The sequence below is a fragment of the Squalius cephalus genome (assembly GCF_949319135.1).
Source record: "Squalius cephalus genome assembly, chromosome: 16".
NCBI classification, from domain to species: Eukaryota; Metazoa; Chordata; class Actinopteri; order Cypriniformes; family Leuciscidae; genus Squalius; species Squalius cephalus.
The window spans coordinates 12,909,774-12,929,212 of record NC_137137.1 but is presented as its reverse complement, the minus strand read 5'-3'; the positions used below and the strand labels follow the sequence as shown (position 1 = coordinate 12,929,212).

Here is a 19,439-nt window from a genome sequence, read left to right as displayed (position 1 = left end):
GAATCAACCTGATTACTTTAGGTTACAGCAACCAAAGTTATTTTTTTTAGGTGGGAATCGGTTCTTAAAGGCGCTGTAAAATCAAAATTTGAGTTTTGTGGCTTTTTGTCCATATGCATTAGCTTCTTAAGTCATCTATACTACAGTTCAAAAGTTTGGGGTCAGTACGTTTTTTTTTTTTAAAGCATTTACTGTATTTTTTATCAAATAAGCATTATTAGGATAAGAGACTTGTTAATAAAAAATAAAAAATAATAATATTTTACTGACCCCAAACTTTTGAACAAAAGTGTATTTGTGTACTCACAAATGTATAGGTTTCTCTTCCTGAAATAGTGACAACAAATATTGCAGTCTGGACATACTACACTCGCCATGTTGTCATTGTCTTGTGACCTACAGCATCAGTTGTGCCATTCACACTCCTCTCCCATGACCTCATGGGATTGTAAAGTGTCCATTGGATACGTACTTCAGAATCATCATCTGGGTAGTTTTTGCCTACTGTTTTTTGACATTCAGACACACACACACACACACACACACACACACACACACACACACACACACACACACACACACACACACATATATATATATATATATATATATATATAGTATATAGGAAAGAATGCATATTTGGATGCAGCCTATGATTCATGTCTGTGATGTCAATAAAAACTATTGGCTTTGTCTTAAAAAAGGAGGGGGTGAGGATGGTGGGCTGCGATATGTCTCTCCACAACTTCCGGTTTTAATAGGAAATGTCAGCAGAAAAACAAACTGTGCACATCAAACAATGTCATGGTGTCTTTAAAGGTAACAACTACATATTTTCTCTATTTAGTGAGAATTTGACTCTTGAAAACACTGTTTAGGTGGAGAAAGGTGGAGAAAGCACATCCAGACTGTCTGGGATTGGTTTATTAATTTTATATAGCTTTCATTCCCTGCCATTATCATGTGTGTTCTCCCAAGACACACTTTTGTATGGCTACCAGTACTGCCCTTGTTTACTCAAATCTGCTTTGTAATTTGGTGTGGTTGTTATGGGATGTGTTTACGATCCACTGCTTGTGTTTTGTGAAATAATGAGTCTTTTTCCCATCCTGTACTCTATATAAATGTACCCATGCACTAATGGATCCCTCCCTAGACTCATGGCAGACTATTGTGCTGTTTAGAGAGACACAGGGCAAGAGGATGATGATTTAACCCACACTCTACCATTACACCCAGCCTTCGGAGAGGAGCCGTCCTTTTCTGTGTTTATGTCATTAGTTCCTGACATGCTATATTTTTCATTTAGGCCAATATCATTGTCCACACAGTGTCTGTCTATGCCTGATTGGATATCCTAATATATCCTAAAATAACCTAAATGTACTTTGTGTGAATATCTGAGTTAAGGTTCAAATCAAATATATTATTTAATATGAGTAATTCAAATGGTGACATTACACGAGTGCAAGTCATTTAAAAGGCTATATAGAAATAAATCCTTAAACTAACAATTGTATGTTTCTTCTGCTATCAGTTTACTTACAAGAAAAATTGCATTAAATATGAAAACCTTTCAGAAGAGTTTTCAGAGAATGTATGTTGATTTTCTTTGTTTTAAGCATAGAACTAACGCAATTTGGTGGTTTATGCTTAAAATATTTTGAGAGATAAGATTTCTTTTTCTTATTTTTTGCTTCTTAAGAAAAGTTCCCTTGTTTTAGGAATGTTTACACTACTGTTCAAAAGTTTGGGGTCAGTAAAATCTGACTTCTATTTAGAAAAGATTAATTAAATTGATCAAAAGTGTCAGTAAAGACTTTTATAATGTTACAAAATATTTCTTTTTCAAATAAATGCTGCTCTTTTCAACTTTCTATTCTGAAAAAAAAAAATGTATCACAGTTTGCACCAAATTTTGCTGTTTTCAACATTGATAATAAAAAAAATATTCTTGAGCGCCAAATCAGCATATTAGAATGTTTTCTGAAGGATCGTATGACACTGAAGACTGGAGTAATGATGCTGAAAATTCAGGGGGAAAAATACATTTTAAAATATATTAAAAAAAGAAAGCAGTTATTTTACATTTTAATAATGTTACTGTTTTTTGGTCTTACCCACCCAAACTTTTGAATGGTAGTGTACATATTTTTTACTGGAAACAAGACTATAAAAATGTGTTTTGCAGCGTACATTACAAGCAGAATGATGTCTGGCCATCTCACTTTATTATTTATTTATTTTTCAGCATTTCTTATTCTGTTCTCTGGGTGGACTTTTTCTTTTTTCCCCCCTTTTCCAAATACTTCCTCCCATCCACTAAGACACTCTGTTAGAACCCCACATCCATCTCATTCCCCTCATCCTGTTGTCTCTCTCTTCACCTCTGCCTCCTTCCACTGGTTTGACAGTTGACCCCAATGTTGCTTTCCTGTTCACACAAAAACCTTCACACAACACACTCCCCTTCCCCCGTTAGACGTACACTGACACGCACACGCATCTAGACCCCGCATCCACTTGTGTGTGACTTTATGAACACGCATTCAAACATCTAATTCTGTCTCTCTCAGATGATTCTTCTTCAGAGAATAGCAGCACAGTTAACGGTCTCCCTGCACTGACTCCGCCTGGTGGTGCTGCCATGGCGACAGGAGGAGTTCCTGCATCTGAGGGGGTGGTTCCATACGGTGAGGTGAACGGTAATGGTGCCGCAGCGCCGCTGGACTTCAGCACTACTTCATCGTCCTCTTCCTCACAGGAGGGACAGCAGCCTGTCAACCTGAGTGACAGACTGTTACCCGGAGTAACGCTCGGATCCTACTCATCTGACCCTAACAGAAAATTCCCTGTCAAAACTGAGTACAATAACAAGGTATGAGACTACATTTTTCCACATAATTCAAAAAAAATGTGTATTTATAAACAAGTACTAATAAGCATAATGGTGTTCAGATGGAGGTTTTGACTTTTGTACATACTGTATGTTCTACAGTCGCCTCAGTACAGCTCAGGAAGCTATGACTCTGTGAAGATGGAACTGAGCACGTGCGGGGACGACATGACCCCGGGTCGCTCTCAGGTCATTGACGATGATGACGACGATCACGATGACCATGACGACAGCGACAAGATAAATGACGCTGAGGGTCTGGACCCCGAACGACTTAAAGCTTTTAACGTGAGACTTACTCCCTTTACCGCTTTCTCTCTCATATTATGGTTTAAATTAGATTTCGTTTTTTATTCATCTTTTCAAGCTTTATGACCTACATTGCTTAGGTTTGGAGGTAAAGTCCAAAAGTCTGAGACTACATTTGACAGTCTTTTTGTAAATAAACATAAAGTTTTTAGTATTTTGAAAGAAATAAAGTAAATAAACTAAATTTACATAAAAATAGATAAGAAATATTATTTCAATCATTTTGGGCTATTCTCAAGTTTATTATCAAAAATAAAAATATTAAAAAAAATGTTTTAATTGGAATAAAGCAGAAGTAAAATTAAATATAATTATTAGATGAAAAACGTAGTAATCGAAAATTAGAAATGTTGCCTTGGCAGGTAACTGAAATATTTACAAGTTGAAGTACTAAAATTAGTAGCTGGAAATAAGTTAAAAAAATTTTTTTATATATATTTAGCAATATTTATAAAAAAAATAAATGAAATTATTACTAAAATTAAGTATAAATAACGCTGGTCTGAATAATATGATCATCGTTTTACACAAACTTGTGGAGTTCATTAAGCAGTGAAAGCAAAAAACAGACAAAGCAAATATGATGAAATACTGAAAATCATATTCATTTTTCAATTTCCACCCTTCTTTCAAATTGTTATGCTGGTAATTTAATTTACAATGAGGTATTATAAAAAATACAAACATTTCAGTGGCTGCGAACCTTAATTATTATTTTCATTATTTCAAGTTTCTTCGTTTACATTTCTTTACCCCCTTCACGTTTACATCCTCCTCACAATTTCCCTTTTCTGATTCATTGATGCAGTATGTTCAATTTTCCATCTTCTTTTCTTTCCTTTGTTGCATTGCTCTAATATTTCTTCATGTTTTCAGATGTTTGTGCGGTTGTTTGTGGATGAGAACTTGGACCGGATGGTTCCAATCTCAAAGCAGCCCAAAGAGAAAATCCAGGCCATCATTGAATCCTGCAGCCGCCAGTTCCCAGAGTTCCAAGAACGTGCTCGCAAACGGATCCGAACCTACCTCAAATCCTGTCGCCGCATGAAGAAGGGTGGCTTCGAGGTATGGAAACATGGGCATTTGCACATGTTGACAAGCAAAAACACACATCTGCCATAATCCTCTGTGCTATTTCAATACCACAGATAATCCAAAATGTTTCACATATTAAAACGTACCGTTGTTTGTGCTACACACCATTCTATAGCATACTACTGCCCTCTAGTGGTCCTTGTCCTGGCACTGAGCCTGATTTAACTCATGAAATCCAACCTGAAAGTGTGCGAGATAGGAGAAAGATCCTAAATGTGTAGTGCTGTCATATGATTGAGAAAAACATGATTGAGAATCACTGCTCTTAAAGAACAGATTCAATGTTTTTCCAAGTCATAGCTTATTTTCTGCATCTCACAGGAATTAAATGCTATCAAACAGGCATTTCTAGAAAGTATGGTGCTGGTAGAGCCAAAAACTTATAGAAAACATATGTTTTTTTTTTAACTTGAAGTGGTTGAATGTATTTGAAGAGATCCAACTAGCTTCAAAAATCTGATTTTACAGTGCAGTGATGCGGAACATGTTTTCAATAATCATGAACCAGGAAGATGGCTACACAGTAATTGTCCTTTTTTGAAAGATAAGATAATGCTTTAATAGAATATCATTTCGAATGTATTCAGTTCCAGGGAAAAGCTAAAAAAATTATACAGATTTTTTTTTTTTTCATAACTAAAGCAATTTAGTTGGGTAACAAATGGGTTATGGGTTAACACCATACTTTAAAATTAGAACATAGACAGGAATGCATAAGGTAATAACATGTATATTTTTCTGCCCTGTCCGATGATGTCAGACACGGCCCACACCCCCTCACCTCACCTCCGCCATGGCTGAGAACATCCTTGCAGCAGCATGTGAGAGTGAAACACGTAATGCTGCAAAGAGGATGCGCCTTGACATCTATCAGGCCCATGTGAGTGCATGTGTGCATTGATCTCTAGATCTTTAATCAGATTGAATTCATTTTTAGATTACTTGGTGAGTTATCTTTTGGTCTTTCTTTGCCTTATCACATTTTTCCTTTCCATGCACTCCTGTTCAGGATGAGTCAGTTACAGCAGAGAAGCCAAACTCCAGAGATCCAGCTGCCCTGTCTAACTCAGGCTTCTCACTGGCCGCCTCGGCCTACTCCCAGGACCAACTCTACACCAATGGTGGACTTAATTACAGTTTCCGTGGGTACGGGACCCTTGGCAACAACATCCAAAACAATGGCACATCACAAACCAATGGTGAGTAATATGAAAAAAAAAAGTTCTTCATGGTTTAAGTGATGTGACATGTAGCCAAGTATGGTGACCGCCCCCCTTTACTGTTTATTTAAAACAATGTTTACTAAAATGAAAAATAATTCATTTTAATTTGTTCATATTTATATTCCCATCAATGCAGTCTCCACACTTTCCTAGTTGTTTTAGGTGTGAAGGCCAAAATGTCTAAAAGAAGATGACTTCCCGTTATGACTTAATAAACAGCAAAAAAAAGTGCACACTCTTTGTTTTTTTATATTAAATACTATATTAATACTTTCATATTAAACGCTATATTAATTTAATATTTCATTTGAAATTTTTAATTGTTCAATTTAACAATTGAATTAATTTTGTTAGTTTTTGCTGTGATATCAAAATTGGTATTAAAGGGTTTGTTCAACCAGAAATGATAATTATCCCATAATTTACTTACCCTCAAGCCATCCTAGGTGTATATGACTTTCTTCTTTCAGCCAAACACAATTGGAGTTATATTAAAAAATGTCCTGGCTCTTCCAAGCTTTATGGGAGTGAATAGTAACTGAGATTTTGAAGCCCAAAAAAGCGATCATCCATCCATCATGAAAGTAATCCATACGGCTCCAGGGGGTTAATAAAGGCCTTCTGAAGCAAAGCGATGCATTTCTTAAAGAAAAATATCCATATTAAAAACGTATAATATAATCACTGGCTTCCGTATGCAAGTCTAGTTCCTGCGGAAGAGTGAACTCTGACTCGACGTATTGACGAACGCGGAACCGCGAGAGGCGTCTACTCTCACCTGAGCTTACGCTACATCCTACATCCTACGTCATGCTTGCTATTGACTATTGAAACTGGAATTGAAGCAACCATAGTCTAGTCTTTTCTATAGATCTACAAGATATTAATTTGAATAAATGTCTCTTTCGTTTTCTTTCAGGGCCGACTGATCTCAGTATGAAATCTTTGGCATCCAACAGCACGTCCTCCTCCAGTTCAAACAGTCATGGTCAGGGTGGAGGGGGCGGAGGGGCATCTGCCCAGCTCAGCCCGCCCGAGGTCACGGCTGTTCGGCAACTGATTGCGGGTTATCGCGAGTCTGCGGCCTTCTTGCTTCGCTCTGCTGATGAGCTTGAGAACCTCATACTGCAGCAGAACTGAGAACTGCACACAGGCTGGTGCTACCCGTCTTTCTCTCATAAACACACATACACATAAATGCACACTATGACAGGAAAGATACATGTAGCTATGTGCACTTACATACATATACACTTAAAGTCCATAGGCGGAGTTTCACTTCGCTTGGGGGGAAGAAAAATGGAGGGGTCAGAAGAAGCTGTATCTCAAGCACACGTACAGGGTCTACAATTGATAACATTTACCAGCCATCATTTTCTCAGGTTCACTTGCCATGAACCTGTATTTTGCATAGTTTTTATTTATTTTTGCATTAAAATGTTTTATTTAAATGCACATGTAATTATATCATTTCCATATGAAATGCTACCTCTCATAAAAACTCTTTTGGTGGCTTAATAGAATTAATAGTTACAGAAGGAAAAGAAACCTGAACTTTATAAGAAAATATTAAAATAAAACCATGTGTTATGTATCCGTTCCAAATAAAGTTAACAAATTGTACTTGCGTTTGGCACTGGGCCAGTCGCAAGTATTATTTTTGGGCTTATACACTATGTAAGGTGCTTTACACAAACCTGTTAATGCACATGAGGGAATAAATGTACTTAAACGGGAATTGCAGTCATTAGCAGTAATGTTTAATGCACTTGAAGTAGATTGTTGATTCTTGTGCTCAGCAAAACAATTTATGACAATAGCAACGGTTGTGCCCGAGAAGTAGGGTATACTCATTTTGCCCAAAGTGATTTCAATAATAAAAAGATAATTTATTATATTTTTTAGATTTAAACACACAAAGATAAAAACAGTTTTGGCTCTAGACACTCGATTCCCCCTGGCACCCCCCAAACTCCGCCTATGCTCTTCCTGTAAACCTACCTATCACACATTGCTCATGACAGCTTTATGTCCATTATAGTGTCTTTATCAAATGTCCTTACCTTTGAGTCCATCAGGGCTTAATCCTTTTCGGAGGGCTGAGATGACTTATTAAACATTGTTTCATGATGAGATGATCAGAGAACACAAAGCAAGAGGTGTCTGTACTCACAACAGCATTACAATCGTCTTGCACAGAGCACAACACAGTGAGATCTATCAGTCCACCACAGAGAGTCCAGACCTTTCATCTTTTGAGACACAAAAGCAGTAAATTTAGGAGTGATGCCCAAAACAAACACAAAATGATGTCAACTCCAGCATAAAGTTTACACTAAGGCACAAAATATTACTATCAGATTAGATTCATGTTTGTCATTGGCATCTTGTTTTATTGAATTTGAAAAAAGTTCCTCAGATGTTTAAGTTCTTTTGTTACCATAGACATATCCATGCAGCAGCTTTGCTCCAGATTTAGCCATTTTAGATATAGAACAGATTCAAGAGAAAAGGGTTTTTTGTAAAAATCTCTTTCATCTGTTCAATGCTAATGAGGTTTGGGGAGAAGGTGCAATGTAGATGATAATCGTTATAGTGTGTCCGTGTCTGAAAATGCATCATTTTCAATCGTAAACACTTTAACAGATGTCCTTTGTACATATATATATATATTCCTCTCATATATAAGAATTTTCATTCAAGCTTACACATGCACACATAAAAGTCTACTAAAAGAAACCGTGATTGGTGAGCGCAAAAAAAAGAAGATGCTGAAATTCTATTGGCTGGGAATGTTGGACTTTATGCAAATGAAGCTGTGCTGAGTGGAACGCTTCAAACTCTACATGCTCGATTGCCTTGGCAAACCTCCATCCTCAGCGCATCAATGCACTGTAGGAAAAGTTCTCACAGGAACACATGGGTGACATCAACCTTCCAGACAGGAGCGCCGTTGATGGACTAAAAAAAAATAGGGGGGGAAAAAGGGACAAGGATTGCATTTCCCATGCTGCATTAACACATTCTGTTAAGTTGTGAATGCTGCTCTTTTTTTCTAACCTCATGACTGAGACACTTTCATTTTCACGGGGACCAATCAAAACAGAGGGACTTAACATCCTATTGGCACACATACTGTATATGCACAGTGAGTTTGAGAGAAAGGACCTAATATCAGCAGAAGGAAACCGATGAAGACATCATTTCCTTTCTGTCAACAACACGCAGGGGCTTGAGAGGCAGTGATTGGTGGACTAAGGTAGCATCATCCACATGAACCAAGTGGTACGTAGAACACTGACGATGCAATTCCGCTCTGACACCAGCCTCACTCTTCCTCCTGCCTGCATTTTGTCATGTTCACAAATGCCATCGTTAAAAAAACTGTATTAAAAAAAGCAAAAGACAATCCTGAACTATTGTGACTTGATCCCTCGTAAAACAGCATAGCGGTGTGTGAGATCTCACTCTGACTCTCTAGCCTTTAGTAGAGTGGTGACAATACAGGGCCTTCAAGTTTCAAGTCTTGTAGCCATAGCTTGAACCGTGTCCTCACTCTGCAACCCGATTATGTGGAACAGAGCATTTTCCTCTTTAGCTGCAAACACACATTTTTAATTATCTATTTAAGTCGTCTAGCCATTCCATTTGTGCTTTATTTGTTGTTTTGTATTACTTTTTTATTCCACATGTTAAATATCTTTTTGTTACTTTACAAAAAAAACAAACAAAAAAAAAACATAAAAACTCTGGTTGTACGACATTGACAGTCTGAAGGGAATCGGTGTTGTGAGTCTCAACATTCCAAATGTAAAACACACATCTCAAACAGGTCTTTAAGGGACTGAATATGACATTCAAATCACAAATTTTGAAGAGGAAAAAAAAAGATCTAAGTTGTCTTCAACAGCGTAGTTTTGATACGTGGATGGAAGCTTGTTATTACCTCTTACTTGTTACTCACTAAAATAGATTCCTTGATGAAAGGATGAAGTGATAGGAACATTCATTCATTTATATTCAGATGTTACACTTTATAAATTATTAAATTGGTTAACATAGTAGCACTTTACAATCCGCAAAGGAAAATGTACACACAAGAGGGGTCAAATGTTTATGGGATGGAGCCTTAAAACCACCTAAATGATCCTAAATTATGAAATGCAGCTGATCATTCTCAAGCCATAATGTTCTGTATTTTTTTGCTCTGCATTGTAATTATTTGTTCCCTTTACTCCATGCAGGAAAATGTGAGCCAGTCCAGCACTGGGCTTTGAGTTGAAAGACGAGAAATGTTTTTGGGCTTATTCTAATTATATGGTGACAGCATCAAAAGATTTGTCCAAAAGTTGTATCAGGTTATTGATCTATTGTTTGCCCTATTACTATTTTTTTTTTGTTCCTTGTTTTGTATCTTTTTGTTCATAATTGATGTTAGAAGTGCAAGATGTTTTTGAAAGCTCTCTGGACATCTGAGGTTGGTGAACACAAGACACATGTAAAGAAAAGGATAGGCAAGAAAAGAAAAGAAAAGCTACAAGTTTTTATTTTTTTAAACCGTGCAGCTAAAATCAAATCAAATGTGGTAACAACCATTGCCTGTGATATATTTTAATTTTGTGGTGCTTTGTAACATTATTATGATTATGGTATTTTCTTTGTTTTTACTCTTGTTCTTACTAGAAACTGTATGCTGAAGCTCAGTTTCTCTTTGTACCAATGTGAAGCTTTGTATGATTTCTTTCTGGTTTTTTGACTCAGTGGAAGTGTGTGATGTTTACATGTACAGAATTCAAGAATTTTTTTTCTGTTGTTGCTTTTAATTTTGTTGTTGTTGGTTTTGTTTGTCCTAGTAAAGCCCCACCTCTTGTCCTGTCGTGACCCCAAAACGTGCTTTTTTATTTTAAATCAAATCAGAATAGAGGGGAACACTGAAGGACATGCTGACCTTAAACCACAGTAAAGGCCTTTGCACACTTTTGTGCATAAATCTCTGTATATTTATTTTCTCATAAGTTATTGCTATGATCCATGCAAATGTTTTTTTTTTTTTTTTAGAAAATGAAGAACATAACAGTGTGAATATTAAGTTATTAGCTACGCTTTTGTTTCTTCCTTTGTCAAACATCCAGCGCAAAATGTCTTCTGTGTAAGGGCCTTTAGACGTGGTTGTCACTACTGATGGTAGATGCCGAGGACGAGAGAGAGGAGGGACTTATCATCAGCTCAAAGGGCACCACTAACTTTCTTCTCCACAAATGTGGGAGTAAAATGGCCCCTTACAGTAGTTCCCTTAGTGATTTCTGCTTGTTCTAGAGAATAAGCAAAAGATAAAAAAAAAAAAACTTGATGTCATGTCATTTTTTAAATGTTTTTATTGGGAATATAGAATAGGGGCGTCACGTTTGGGACGGGGTAGATCCACCCAACTCATAAACCAACTGACCTGTGCTCTTTGACCTCAGTCAGAAGCCTCTCAGTGAGTCGGAAAGCCATTCCCCTTACACTGTTCTTATGTACGGGGAACATGCAAACCTCAGGAACCCTTTGGATCTGTGTTTCTTTTTTAACCAGGTCTGTACGTCTTGGCTGACGAGTCCTCCCTCTCTCCAATATCAACCCAATTATATTGGATTTGCTATGTATGTGTTTAGTTTGTTTTTTATATATTTATTGTGATTTAAAAGTGAATCCAGTACATGTGGCTGAATATTTGAATTCTTTAGAAAAGTGTTGATAAACATAAATATATATATATATATACATGTGAAGCGCCTAAAAGATGGAGAATATGGCAGGTAAAATTCATTTCTGTTTGTTTAATGTAAAAAAAAAAAGAAAAAGAAAAAAATTGAGAAGCACAGGTGGGTGATTTTCCTGCCTTTTACATATCACTTTGCCGAGAGACTCATTCTAAGACATTTTAAAATTTTCGATGTGGTGTCATCGCTGTGGTCAGAGAAAGCACCTGCAGTGCAACCTGAGTTGCTCTTTCCTCCAGAGCTGTCTGAATAAAATCTGTGAACTGAAGTCACACTGTAGTCTGCTTTTCTTTCAGTGTCAGTGATCATGAAAAAAATCAGTACTGATGTAACAAAGTTAGTGGTATAAAGACCAGGTGTTTTTGTATGATTACATTCAATATCATTTTGGATCTTGAAATAAAATGAAATATACCTACATGTCTTTTTCGTAGCTTAGACTGTTGTTTAAGTCAATGTTCAAATAATGCTTGACATACAGCACTATATTTAAACTGTTAGAACGGCATATTTAAGCAGTGTGTAGCCCTGAGGAGTTTCGTACCTGACTGGTCGTGTCTCAAAACTCTTTGTGCTACACCTAAACAGCATTCTTGTGTACAGACGCTATCAGAAATGCAGTCCCGTTTGGCAGCTGTTGTTGTAAGACGCAACCTGTCTGTGCTCCTCCCAGCTCTCACACCTCGAGTTTAGACACTTGCCGATGGAGGATCCATCCAGCTTCCTCGTCTCATCAGTCCGGAACCTGTTGCAGTCATAGATTCACATTCAAATGAAATGTTCAAGAACGGGTGCTGTTCGTGCCCATGTTTTGAGGCGCTTCGTGAAAGACTTTTCAACTCGTCTAAGACTGAAGTTGAAACATGTGCAAAAACAAACGAACTTCAGACACAAATTCCGTCTGAGCCCGACGGTGAGATATACACGGCGGACGGTGAGATATACACGGCGCTATGGCCCTTCCAGGCCCGCGCGGACGAGGAGCTGTCCTTCCAGGACGGAGAGCAGTTCCGAATTTACAAGCGCGAGGGTGACTGGTGGACAGCCTTTAAACTGGACGGAAATGGAAAGGTGACAGCCAAGGGCGTCGTTCCTCAAAATTACCTGGCGAGAAGGCAAACTGTGAAAGAGCAACCGTAAGTAGACTATTCTCTATAGCCTTCAGAAAATAGAAGGAGTTCAAAACTCGGAGCGCGGACAAGACCAGTGAAAAATGAAAACTTAATTAGTTACTAATGACAATATCAAAGTAGGGCTAATAATAATATTATCAATTATTAAATAATACTAATTAGTATTATCATTATTCTATTGAAAAAATAACACAAATTATGAATTTGTAAATTAATATTGATTGACCAAAATATCACCAAGTCACGTCTTCGAGAGGAACGGATGCAAAAGAGCTCTGTGTAATCACTCAGTTTGAGCTGAACAGCTGCGAGTTATAACATCGCAATTAGCCTACAAGAAAAAAACTCAAAATTGTAAGACAAAAGGTCTCAATTAGCATACCTTTTTTTTTTTTTTTTTTTTTTTTTTTTTTTCGTGATGGAAAAGCTTCCATAGGAAACAGATTGTCGATTTATTATTGTCGTATGTATCATGCATCCAAGACATGCAGTCCTGTCCAAACTCTGGTGCATGCATGTGATTTGACTCTGCTCTTCTTTAGCTGGTATTTTGGGACACTGAACCGTTTTGAGACCCAGAATTTGCTTATGGCTCCAGGGAATGGAGTAGGTGCTTTCCTGGTGCGACACAGTGAAAAAGATCACATAGGGTGTGTATTATCAGGTATGTCAGAGTGATTGTTGTCTGTGTTGAACTTGATTTTAAACTCAAACTGCATTTTACATCAGGTTCTGCCTACACTAGTCTAAACAAGTAACACGGCAGAACTAATGTCATTGTTATAATGTAGTAAAATAATCTTTGAGTCACTTGTTTTTGTTACAATTGAAATGTAGTCAGTCCAGTCATATATAGACTTGCTAAAAGTGCAAGCATTTGTATCTGTGTTCTTCTCGCCTATTTGGTTCATTCATGCCAGTTGCATTTCATCAGAACACATCTAAACAGTGCTTTTCTGCTGTATGCATCCTTTCTCTCTGTGTGTCATTCTGCCAGTGGTAATCAGTGACGAAGAAGTGAAACACATTAAGATCCATCAGAATCAGAATGGAAGTTTCTATCTGGATCAGAGTGAAATGTTTCAGAGCCTGGAGACGCTGGTGGAGCACTACAGGAGGAATTCCCTGAGGTCTGGGAACCGTCTCACAAGTCCCTGTGCACGGGTGAGGAAAAAAATCCAAAAAGAATCTGTATGACTTTTTTTCCCCGGTATTCTCCAAAAGGTGAATTTTTGAATAATAACTGGCCACACTTTGGCCTGACAGTTTCAAAATGACACAAAAAAAATTATAATAAAAGTGAGCCACACAACTTAATTCCAAGTCATCTGAAGTCATACGATAGATTTTTTTGAGGACATTTAGGTTATTCAATAAAAGTCTGGAATCAGGAAATCCACAGCTGTACTAGCTCTCTTTGGCATGTTCATGGACAAGCAGCTGCATCCGATTCATGACCGAATCCCTCTTTTGAGTCTGCTCTTTTCAATGAATCATTTGATCTGGTTCACAAAACTAGTTTGAATGATTCTTTCACAATACTTTTTTGAGACTTGAAAGCTCCAGTTTCCAGATTTGGAATGGCTTGAGGGTTTGTTAAATCATTTTGGGGCAAACTATTTCTTTAAGCAAGTGAACAGTGGGTGTGTCTGATATGTACTTTTCATTGTGACGTTTAATACGTGCTATTTAAGAGGAACTAAGATAGTAAGAGACCTACCACAAGAAAACACCTGTTACATGAGGAAAAAGACTGTCTATGGGAAGATTTCAGTCAATTAACAAATACTAATTTGAGGCAAATTGTCCTTTGAAATAAGCAAGCATTTGTCAGTTCATTTTAGATGAAATGACTAGTAATGTAATGTTATATTCTCCCTATATACAGTGATTCCTATATATCAGATTGATAGCAGATCACCACACACTGAATATACAATATGTAAATGTAACAAAACGCAGTTGTCTGTTTTACTGTGTACTATTCCTCACAGAGTTTCTCTCTGTTTTGCTAATAGCCAGAACCAAAACAACAGGATCTTTCCCATCAAACAGTAGATGATTGGGAGTTACCTAAGGAAGAGTTTACACTGGAAGAGAAGCTCGGTACAGGATACTTTGCTGATGTTTACCGTGGAAAATGGAAAGGCATGGTCAATGTTGCCGTCAAAATCCTCAAAAGAAATGGTAGGGTTGGTGCATGTACAGTAAAAAAAAGGCTAAATGAGGGAATATGTCTGGTGGATTACTAGAATGGACTACTTCCTCTTTGCCTATTTGCGTTGTTTTTTTTCTGTTCCTGAAATGCGAGATGCATGAATGTGAGAAATGCAGTGTTTCTTGATTGTGAGAGCTGGAGGAATATGAGAACAGGCTACTGCCCTCATAAACCTAAGCCAATAGAGTTAGCACAACACCGTGAACTCTCGAAGAACAGTTCTAAAACTCTGTTTAAGCTCATGTCTTTCAGCCTATTAAAAAATTCCCATGGAAGAGTAAATTCCATATTTCGACAGATGTATTCAGAAATGCTATATTGCTCCCTACTGATGTTTATTTTCTGATGTGCTCTGTTTCTCCTTCTCCTCTAGAGTCTCTCAACCACAGGGATTTCCTGTTGGAGACTCAAATATTAAAAAAGCTCAGACACAGACATCTCATCACACTCTTTGCCGTCTGCACAAGCTCCGTCCCTTTCTACATCATAACTGAGCTTATGGAAAAAGGCAACCTGCTCAGTTTCCTCCGAGGTCAAAACCTCTTTCAATCTCATATTTCAGCTGTTATTCTGAAAGTTTTTAGACATCAACTTTCAATTTGTACTGTAATTTGTCAACTATGTTGATTACATGTGACCTGCTCCATCATTTTGAGTCGCTTTGACTAGAAACACATTTTGAGGTTCATGAATTAAATGAAAAAGTAAAAGCGAAACACCTTTTCTAACCAAAAATGATAACTCGTTCATAAAGAGGAAGAGATGATTGGCTGCTCGCGCTCCGTGCTGCCGGTTAAACTGAGGCGGCTACAGTAATCATCAGTCACATGACATGTATTGTTGAAATTGAATTATCGTTAATAAAAGTCATTTTAAAGATGCATATTACAATTAAATGAAAAATAACAAATTATATTTAGTTTTTGCTTCTAATAGAGCCTTTTGACAGACTGTGACGACATGTTTCCACAGTTATCAGCTGTGTCAACTTTGTGTTATATTATCTTGGCAGTAAATGACAAAATGTGAATCAATTAACACTGCAGCAAGAGTGTTTCAAATACAACAGCTGAGGGAATGATGGCAAATTTGACATCTTTCTCTCTTCTGACTGCTGAAATCAATATCTATCTTTTTTTCCTTCTTTTGGAGTGTTGTTGAAATGCTGTTACAGATTTTATTCTTTTGCTATTGGAGCAAACCGAAATACAATAATTAAATTTGCCATCATCTCCCATTCCCAACTATAGAAGTTTATCCAAATATGATGACTCACATACTTCTGAGAACCCCAGAAAATGTGAGGAGTCCATCTTGTTTCTTCACAAACGGCTCGTCGCAACTTAAAATGATAAAGCTCATCACAAACACACACACACGCACACATACCAGTATATATATACAAATACATATACACACAGACACTCTTGCAGTGTTGGGGGTAACACATTACAAGAAACGCAAGTTACGTAATCAGATTACCTTTTTTTAATTAACTAGTAAAGTAATGCATTACTTTTAAATTTACAAGAATGTTTCTGAGTTACTTTTTAAAATAAGTAACTCAAATTACTTTCTTTTCTCATGTATCGACTGACACGTCTCCTTTCCCCATGTTGTGAGAAATTGAGAGTAAGTGCAAGAGTTGTGTGTGCTGTGTAAACATCAAGTTCTGGCTGGTCACGTTAGTCAAGCTCGCATCAGCTGACTCTCAGCTGATCCACGTCTAACTATAGGAATACGACGCCTATCACTGTATACATATAAAAGCTCCTTCAGTATTAGTTACTTTTTTGGCAGAGTAACACAATATTGTAATGCAATATATTTCAAAAGTAAACTTTCCCCAACACTGCACACTTATATATACACACCTTTCCTGAGAGTGATTGTTGAACAGAGTCCTGAAGCAGACAGACATGATTCCTTCAATTTTCCCTTCATAGGTGAGGAGGGGCGGGAACTGGTAGCTCTGACACTAACAGAAATGGCGAGCCAGGTGGCTGATGGGATGGCGTACCTTGAGGAACAGAACAGCATCCACAGAGACCTGGCAGCCCGAAATGTTCTAGTTGGAGCCAACAACATCTGTAAAGTGGCCGACTTTGGCCTGGCTCGAATCATAAAGGTGAGGATTCCCTTCCAGTTATTCAAATACATCTGTAAAATATTAATTCTTAAAGTTTGCTTTTAAAATATGTGGTTGATTTTGTTTCACAGGAGCCAATTTACTCGTCTGCTGATCAAAAGATACCATATAAGTGGTGTGCTCCTGAAGCCATCAGCCATGGAAGGTTCTCCAATAAATCTGATGTTTGGTCATTTGGAGTCCTCCTATATGAAATATTCTCTTATGGTGGAGTCCCATATCCAGGTATGTACACCACTCATGTATCTTCTTGTTCATGTAGATCTGAGCAAGGTTTAGAGTTCACCTTTATTCTTTGTATATTTTTACAGCTTTCTCGAATCAAGAGGTATACAATATGATCTCCTCGGGGTACAGAATGCCTGCGCCCAATAAGTGCCCATCGCACATCTATGACATAATGCTGATGTGTTGGAGAGACTCAGCTGACGAAAGACCAGATTTCAGTGAACTTAAAAAGCTCCTGGAGAACTTGTGGAACACTGAGAGCAGCAATGACACATCTGATCCAGCAGGAGGCGTCAGTTAACAGTGCCATGCAAAGGCAAACGAGTGGGACTGTGCCAGCATTCATTTTCATGCATTACTCCAGATTTCTAAACTTATTTTCACCCATTAATTTGCTTATTTTTACAGTATTCATGCACTTTTACTTTATTTTCAAATTTCATGAGGAATTATTCACATTTAATTTAATCAAGCTTATTCTCAAATCTACATGGAGGCATTACTAGTTACGTAATCAGATTACAGTTACTATTTTAATAACTTTTTTTAATGCAAGTTACTTTGTTTTCCCATGTATTGACTGACACGTCTCCTGTCCCCATGTTGAGAGAAATCATAAGTGCAGAGGAGTTGTGTGTGCTGTGTAAACATGATGGTTATTGGTTGTTGTAGACTAAATGTGACCATGCATTTACTCATCTCACTTGCACAAAAACAGATTCAGTATTCTTCAAAATGAATAAAAACAGTGAAATGCAAACTCAGAATATCACGCAAACCTGCAATAATTTTACAGGTAAATAATGCAAATATACTTTATGTATTTAATCTCACTTTATTAACCAATGTCAGAATGACATTAGCGAAAATTACTTTAGATCATCATCACGTAAGAGTGTTTCTTTCTTCACCTGCATCTTATTCTTCTGCAATCCAGAATGGCAACAAAGTTTGAAGGTTTGTTTGAGCTACTGTACACACGTGCATTTACATTTCCTTCAGCCTGAGGCTTATTCATCTCACTTTTGGTGTAAAAAAGTTTACATTTGTCAAAAATAGAACTTTTTGTAACACTTTAATTTAGGGCCCAATTCTCTAGTTACTTATTAGCATGCATATTACCAGGATATTGGATGTTTATTAGTACTTATAAAGCACGCTTACACATCCCTGAATCCTACGGTATTCCTACCTAATACCTAAACTTAACAACTACCTTACTAACTAATAATAAGCAGTAATTAAGAGTTTAATGAGGCAAAAGTCATAGTTAATAGTGAGAATTGGACCCAAAACTAAAGCGTGACCAAACAAAAACAACTAAAAAACATCACATACTGCTCAGAGACAAGGTTGAGGATCCAAATGCGGTTTTATTGAACAGGGGGTAATCCAAAAATGTAATCCAGAAAACAGGCTAGAGGTCAAAAACACTGGGTAATCAGTCCAAACAATAACAGGGGCACAGGCCAAAAGGGAAATCCGAGAGAACAGGCAGAGAATCAAGAGAAACAAGATACAAAGACGCTTGGAATTGCAGTAGAAACAAGACTTTGCAGGGATTGAACGTGAAAAACAGGCTTATATGGGTTGAGCTAAACAAGGTAATGACATACAGGTGAATGTGATCTGGCTGATTAGTCTGGGCAAAGGATTATGGGAAATGTAGTTTGTGGATGCGCGGTGATTGTCCGGGTTGGAGTGCCCTCTGATGGTTATCCAGGGCACTCTCACTGGTGATCCTTACACAAGCACAGCCAATTAACAAAACAAAGTGACCTAACGCATTACTTTCCAGAAAAAGAAACTCAGTTCCTTTTTTTAACGCATTACTTTTAAAAGTAATTTTCTCCAACACTGGTGACAGTGAGGGAGTTTTGAGTTTTGAAAGCTATACAGTATGTTTTCATGGTACAATGAAATCAAGGAATATTTGATTTAAATCTCTCTGCTGCAGACAAGCTCTAAAAGAGATAATCACGACATCTGGAACAGAACGAGTCTGGTCAGTTTCTGTGTACGCAAGTCATTTCACAATCTCTGAAAACTTTCCACTGCAGTTTTAGTTGGCCCAGTGTTGTCTGTTCAAGAGTAGTTCACTATTAATTAAATATAACCGGACATAATGAGGGCTGTTCATTTAATGAAAAAAAAAGTATTACAATTTTTATTGTGTGACATTCATGGATTATAAATGGGTATGGATTATTTACACACACACACACACACACACACACACACACCACTGCTGATTGTTGCAACTGCTAAAACTCAGTAACACGAGTGTTGCCACAACTTGTTCATGCTGTGGGTGCGTGGTGGGCAGGAATAGAATCGAGAACACTCTAGACTTGCCTGGCCACACTAAACGGAAAAATGCCAGGATGTTCAGGAAGGTCACGTAAGCATGATGGAGGTTTTTGGAC

At 37.4% G+C, this 19,439-nt stretch overlaps 2 protein-coding genes across 3 annotated transcripts in view; both read left to right on the top strand.

Annotated features, from left to right (window-relative positions):
* nol4la (nucleolar protein 4-like a) overlaps positions 1–8,279 on the top strand; it is a 40,882-nt gene extending 32,603 nt beyond the window's left edge. For both annotated transcript variants that reach the window (XM_079897761.1, XM_079897760.1), the window contains exons 6-11: positions 2,577–2,878; positions 2,999–3,184; positions 4,082–4,270; positions 5,061–5,180; positions 5,310–5,499; positions 6,443–8,279. In XM_079897761.1, the coding sequence (XP_079753887.1) occupies positions 2,577–2,878; positions 2,999–3,184; positions 4,082–4,270; positions 5,061–5,180; positions 5,310–5,499; positions 6,443–6,663 (1,208 nt within the window). In that variant the 3' untranslated portion in view covers positions 6,664–8,279. The remainder of the gene's footprint in view (positions 1–2,576; positions 2,879–2,998; positions 3,185–4,081; positions 4,271–5,060; positions 5,181–5,309; positions 5,500–6,442) is intronic.
* Positions 8,280–11,350: 3,071 nt separating this feature from the next.
* Positions 11,351–17,784, top strand: ptk6a (PTK6 protein tyrosine kinase 6a). The gene is made up of 8 exons (XM_079897763.1): positions 11,351–12,421; positions 12,961–13,082; positions 13,416–13,582; positions 14,437–14,605; positions 15,010–15,168; positions 16,583–16,764; positions 16,857–17,010; positions 17,097–17,784. Exons 1-8 carry the CDS (start codon positions 12,063–12,065, stop codon positions 17,312–17,314), a joined length of 1,530 nt encoding a protein of 509 aa, XP_079753889.1. The 5' UTR covers positions 11,351–12,062; the 3' UTR covers positions 17,315–17,784.
* Positions 17,785–19,439: the final 1,655 nt, after the last annotated feature.